The sequence below is a fragment of the Garra rufa genome, chromosome 6 (genome assembly GCF_049309525.1).
Source record: "Garra rufa chromosome 6, GarRuf1.0, whole genome shotgun sequence".
Lineage (NCBI taxonomy): Eukaryota > Metazoa > Chordata > Actinopteri > Cypriniformes > Cyprinidae > Garra > Garra rufa.
In genome coordinates, this window is record NC_133366.1 from 7,983,064 (window position 1) to 7,989,568 (window position 6,505).

A 6,505-nucleotide genomic window follows, 5' to 3' on the forward strand; every position below is an offset into this window, starting at 1 on the left:
GAACAAAAATAAAGCCAAAATGGAAAAGCCATGTGTGACAAAGTTAGGACACCCTATGAGTCAGTTGCCTGTAGATCCACTTTTAGCAGCAATAACTTGAAGCATTCAGTTTCTGCATGACTTTATCAGTCTCTCACATTGTTCTGAAGGAATTTTGGACCTCTCTTCTTTTCAACGTTGCTCCAGTTTATTAAGGTTTGTGGGCATTTTCCTATGCACACTCTCACCACAGCATTTGAGCCAGGATGAGCTCTGGACTTTGACTGGGCTACTGAAACTTTGATTCTTTTATTTTCAGCCATTCTGTTGTAGATTTGCTGGTGTGCTTGGAATCATTGTCCTGTTGCATGACCCAATTTTGGCCCAACTTTAGCTGTCAGACAGATGCCCTCACATTTGACTCGAGAATTCTTTGATATACAGAGGAGTTCATGGCTGACTCAATGACTGTGAGGTGCCCAGGTCCTGTGGCTACAGAACAAGCCCAAAATCATCAGCCCTCCTCCAGCATGCTTGTCTTTTGGTATGAGGTGTTTGTGTTGATATGCTCTTTAGGTTTTCACCAAACTTGGCGCTGTGCATTATGGCCAAACATCCCCACTTTGGTCTCGTCTGTTCAAAGGACATTATTCTAGAAGACTTGTTTTGTTCAGATGCAACTTTGCAGACCTAAACTGTGCTGCCATGTTTTTTTTAGATAGAAGAAGCTTTCTTTTGACAAGGCTTCTAAACATGCAAATTTTGTCCCATATTTTTCTAATGGTATTGTCATGAACGTTATCCTTTAACATGTTAACTGAGGCCTGTAGAGTCTGAGGTGTAGTTCTTGGGTTGTGTGCCATTTCTCTGAGCATTACACGGTCTGATCTTGGGGTAAATTTTCTGGGACGTCCACTCCTGGAAGGAGAGGTGTCTGTTTTAAATGTCTTCCACTTGTGAATAAACATCAAATTGTTTGGACATGACCGTATTACTCTTCTCAGATTGATGGCAGCAACAAATGCTTCTCTAAGATGATTGCTGATGTCTTACCTCCATGGCATTGATAACACACACCTGAAGGCTCCAGAGCAGCAAACTGCCAAAGCCTATGCTTTTATAGAGGCGTTTAAACTTGCTGATGATCAGTTAGGTCAAAGGTATTTGATTAGCAGTGCTTGACTGTTATTTACCCTGTTTATTCAAATGTTAACAGGAAGGGTGTCCTAACTTTGTCACACATGGCTTTTCCATTTTGGCTTTATTTTTGTTCAATTTGTCATGTGTTGTTGTTCATCTGAGGTTTTGTTTTCTAAATTTTAAGACCAGCCAAGGACCAGATTTTTTTTATAATGTCCTGACACGGAAAACCATGAAATTGAATAGGGTGTCCTAACTTTTTCACATGACTGTATATACCAAATACCAATTCAGTGTTTGCAAATTGATGACAGTTTTTATGGGTGGAGCCTATCTAGTGGCAGAAAATGTTAGCAGTTTATGGAAGTTTATGGAAAAAATCGAGATAAATTAGAGTTTATATTTCAAAATTCCTTTCACTTTATTATCGAAATGTAAAGATATCTCATAATTCTGATCAGAAAAATCAACTCATCATTTACGGTTTATTTGTGTTTTTCAAGTCATGAAAGAATTTTACTGTTCAAAAACTTTTGACTGGTAGTGTATATATATTATAGAGAATATATATTTATAATTTCTCTACTCCTCACTTCTGAAATGATAGCTACACCCCTGGATGTGTCAGCCCAGATGTAAAAAAAATCCAGTGGGCAATGCTTTTCCTGTCAGATACTAGATCAAGATATTGTTTTCATTATCCTTTTTGTGAGCTTCTGAAACACTATGCTTTAAAGGGGCAGGTTGTGGGCATAATGTAGACCAGACAAGCATGAATTAAATGGTTGGTCTGCCCTCTAGTGTTACTGCAAACAGCTAATTAAGTTCACTAATTCCACTGTCTATATTCAGTAAACTGACTGCAGATGAGCTTGCCATTACATAACAAAATTGTAATTTTATGGATTAATAAATGTCTCCCCTTTTAAGTAAATAGCTTTTTAAAAAGCACCCAGATGTAGACTAATTTCATTCTTTCTTATCTTCTCTCTATCACACATACACACACACACACACACACACACACACACACACACACACACGCTACGTCACATGCACATACAAACACAAACATGCACAAATAATGAGTCACCTGCATATCAAGATGCAATACTTTCCAACAATCATTTAAACACCCACACATATTTGAGTCAGTCACCTATCATGTGATTTCTTCCCTTTTGCCATCTCTTTCTCTCTCTCACTCACACGCAAACACACACAGTTTACATTGCACAAACTCCTTTTTAAAAGTTAGCCATCTAATTTTTCATAACTTTATAAAGTCAAGTAGGTTTTAAAAAAAGTTGGTCTAATTTTAATCTATAAGGTTGATTACCACTTGGTTAGCTGCTAGTTGGTCAAACTAGTTCTTAAGAACTTTTAACATTGTGACTATTTATGCATCTGATGGCAATTCAATAAATTCACTTGAGTCGAATTACATTTCAGCGTCTTGATTTTATGTTATAAAGGGAACCCCAGGTATTATGACTTGTATGGCTTAATATAACGTAAATTATGTCTCTTACTAAAATATGTAGTAGAAAACCCATTAAAGATTTACGTTATTTTAAAAAATCCACATCGTTTTATACATTTTTTGGACTGGGGGTGCCATTATTTCGATGACGTGAAATGGTTTCACTTGGTTAGCTACGGGAGCTACCTGTTGCTATTTTTACCGCAACATAACTTGGAAAATAAAATACTGTTATGAAGCCACATTGGTTGTAATTTTCAGTTGAAGGGAAACAATAGAAGCAGTGTAAGTCTTCACAATTTTCCTAGCGATAAGGAGAGGAGCAAAGATTCCTGTGGACAAATAAAAGACCTGCGTCTTTGTTCTCTCCACTTTAGTCCTGATGCCTTTGAGGCTTTTAGTAGACCACAGCTAGAGCTTACAAACAGCAGAGACTTGTATGTTACAATGAGATTGACAAGGAGAACATCTTATTGCAAATAAATACATTTTATAATGAAGTTGTAAACTATGCTGTTCCACGTGTGTTTGCGTTCCCACTCTGCTCTTTATAAAACTTGCCATCTCTTTTTTTAAGATCATGCAGGTATCACCTAACGAACATACATTTCTTAAACAATGAAACCTACTATCTTTTTGAATGCGTTGTAAGCACTTCTAGGGAGCGGGTCATTTTCAGAGATTAAAACCTGTTGTAATACTTTTATACAGCTTTTTTATGGTCAGCTTTTGCAATACAAACATGTGACTAAACTTTTATTTGGCTGTTACGTGTTTTATATTTGTTCAGAAGTGGGTAGGTTTAGGGTAGGACTGGGGTTCAAAATATCTAGGAAGTATACATTTACAGTGGTGGCCAGAATTATTATAACATTATAAAGGGGTACACTGAGTGTCAAAAAGCAATACCAAGGGGTCCTGGGAGTGGGAACATGTTATTTTTGTACAACCAGCACAATTACATTAAATTACACACACACACACACACACACACACACACACACACACACACACAAAACTTTTTTTTTTTTTTACTTTTCATTTACATAACATTTTACACAACAATCATTTGCAAATACAGGCTCATGAAATATACAAATTAATAAAGATATCGCAATAAAAGGTACGTAAATAGACTTTATAATATCTTCAATCACTCTTCATTGTATAAGGTAACTTGGTGGATAAAGTGAGTTCTGGGCAACCTCCTTTGAGTTCTCAATATTTTGCAGGGTCTTAATGTTCTCCGCTGCAGCATGTACTACATACGTTTGTAAAGGTGGATGATGTTCTTGCAGTTTGGACAGGTGTGTTTCACATCCTTGCATGAGTCCACACAGAATGGGATGCAACAACAGAGCCAGCACCTGAAAAAAAAAAAAAAAAAAACACAGTAGACAAGCTCTAAACGTCAGCAGTCAGTGAATAAAATATTAGCGGTGTGTGCATACTTACGCAAAGAGTGCAAGGACTCCGCAGATTAACCAGGCAAGCAATCCACTGATATATTCAGTTTCCGTGAGGACCTCCGTCATGCAGTGAGGACAGATAATGCGGCCCGGCACATCAGTGAGACTCATGACCGCAATCTGTCTAACTGCATGCATACAAATGCATCTATTCAATGCGGAATGCATTTACATTTAATATTTTAGGATTCTTTCATAAATATAAAGTTCAAAAGAAATTACATAGCATGAATAAATCATGGGAAATTATGGACCTTGGGTGCGGAACACTCACCCACAGGGACTACCGTTGGCTGGACAGTGATGGTTGTTGCCCCAAACCCATATGGAGGTGGTTGGTAAGGTGGAGCTTGTGGACCTGAAAGAGTCAGAGCACTGGTTGAAAACACTAAAACCTGCTGCAGTGGAGATATACACCGGTCCAAAGTTCAGAATTTTTGGTCAGAAATTATTCTGTTGATGTTGATTAAGTTTTTCATTTATTATTATTGGTTCTTATTACGCAGCTCTGTGGAACACTTGATTGTGATTGGTCAGTCACCACATTCCAAGGTATGTTATGCTGCTCAAGCCATGTCATAATTACCATCATTTCGAAATGACAATACGTGACGTTCTCGGAGCTGTTCACGTCCTCGGACTCGGAATTATGCTTTTTCTATGGCAACACTATCAACGCCTAAACAGAGCATACGTTGGTCAGGTGGTACAGCGGTCATGTGGTACAAGTCGTAGCTCTCGGAAGACTCCCAGTTCACAAGTTGTAATTACAAGTTCAATGAGGACGTGAGCGCTTTTTACAAGTTGGAATCTCGTAATTACAAGGATATTACGAGATATGAGAACCGATATGACGTGAATGCACCTTTATTTATGGAAGCCCGTTTCCACAACTGAATGTGACAAGTCAGAATTGTGTGATATAAACTTGCAATTCTGTGAAAAAAATCAGAATTGTGAGAAAAAAAATCAGAATTGCAAGAAAAAAATCTGAATTGCGAGTACAAAGTTGCAATTGTGTGAAAAAAGTCAGAATTGTGCAATTCTGACTTTATTTCTCGCAATTGTGACCCAGCAAACACAGAACGTTCCCCTAACGTTCCCATATGGTTCCCATTTGGTTATTTTTTTGGGAACCAAATGAGAACGTTCCCAGAATGTTCCCTGTAGGTTATCTTTTTAGTTACCTATAAAGAACATTCACAGAGCGTTCCCTGCAGGTTATTTTTTTTGGTTTAATTTTATAACCTAAAAAGAACCTTTCCAGAACGTTCCCTGCATGGTATTTTAAGGTTTAATTTTTAACCTACAGAGAACGTTCCCTGCATGTTATTTTAAGGTTTAATTTTTAACCTACAGAGAACGTTCCCTGCAGGTTATTTTTAGGTTTAATTTTTATAACCTACAGAAAACGTTCCCAGAACGTTCCCTGTAGGTTATTTTTAGTTTTTATTTTTTTTTTAACCTGAAAAGAACCTTTTTGGACATTCCTAAATCGCCCATAATGTCCAGGATTCGGCGTAATGTCCACAGTCGCCATTCATTCGAGTCACTATTAATATGCAGAATATTTAAATCGCTTTGGATTCAGCTCGTGTTGGATGTAGGGTTGCCAAATCCGCATTTTTAAGTTTTGAGTTGAGTACATTTTTTATATTTTAGTAAGAGGCATCATTACCATTAAATAACAAATTGAGATATTGTAACAGTTTTATACACAATTCTTACAGTCATAAAGCATAATCATAGATCATACCAGTCAAAGTCTGTGTTTGTTTTACAGGAAACATCTGACGTCACATTGAAATATTGCACATTTGACTTCCGTACAACACCTTCCATAAAACCGAAAAGTTTCTCAGTCAATCGAAGACAATGGACATATTGGCTCACATTTTGGGATCGAAATTCTAAAGTGTAATCATCCTGTTGATTGATAATAGTGTGGCTGAAGATTAGCTGACCTGCTTGAGGTAGGTACACTGGCTGTTGTGCAGGGTAGTTCACGGCTGTCTGGTCCATCTGCGGATAAGGAGGGGGTCTGTGGTCTTTCTCCATTATCAAAAACCTGTGAATGTGAATATATAAAGATGAGGAGTTGGAAAATAGATGTATGTGTATGTATCATGCCATTTTCTCTCTTTCCTAATCTTGTTCTACTAATTTTCCTAGTGCAAACACTCACTGTATATAATCATGATAGCAATGCAAAGCTGAGTAACATATCCTGTTATGTACCTGACATAACAAAAGCAGAACCTTCAGTTTAATTATAAAATGTTTCACAACACTAACCTGTGAGTCTCTGTATGTGTTGCTTCTCCTCTGAATGTACAGCAGGATCTGGATGGCTGTGAGTGAGATCGAGAGGGCGTGGATCACAATTATAAGTGTGTCAGTCGGAGAGGACAGCAGGCTGAAGTCATAAACGTGG

At 37.6% G+C, this 6,505-nt stretch overlaps 1 protein-coding gene across 1 annotated transcript; it reads right to left on the minus strand.

Moving 5' to 3' along the window:
• Nucleotides 1-3,616: 3,616 nt before the first annotated feature.
• LOC141337330 (lipopolysaccharide-induced tumor necrosis factor-alpha factor homolog) lies at nucleotides 3,617-6,505 on the minus strand. Its single transcript, XM_073843125.1, has 5 exons — nucleotides 6,367-6,505; nucleotides 6,036-6,139; nucleotides 4,346-4,429; nucleotides 4,058-4,199; nucleotides 3,617-3,969 (listed from the first exon to the last, which is right to left on the minus strand). Exons 2-5 carry the CDS (start codon nucleotides 6,127-6,129, stop codon nucleotides 3,864-3,866), a joined length of 426 nt encoding a protein of 141 aa, XP_073699226.1. The 5' UTR covers nucleotides 6,130-6,139; nucleotides 6,367-6,505; the 3' UTR covers nucleotides 3,617-3,863.

Coding starts and splice junctions, on each gene's coding strand:
- LOC141337330 (XM_073843125.1), bottom strand. CDS start 6,129: ATGGAGAAAGACCACAGACCCCCTCCTTATCCGCAGATGGACCAGACA. Junction 4,430..6,035: donor AGTGTACCTACCTCAAGCAG/GTCAGCTAATCT, acceptor TGACTCTTTCAG/GTCCACAAGCTCCACCTTAC. Junction 3,970..4,057: donor GGAGTCCTTGCACTCTTTGC/GTAAGTATGCAC, acceptor TTTTTTTTTCAG/GTGCTGGCTCTGTTGTTGCA.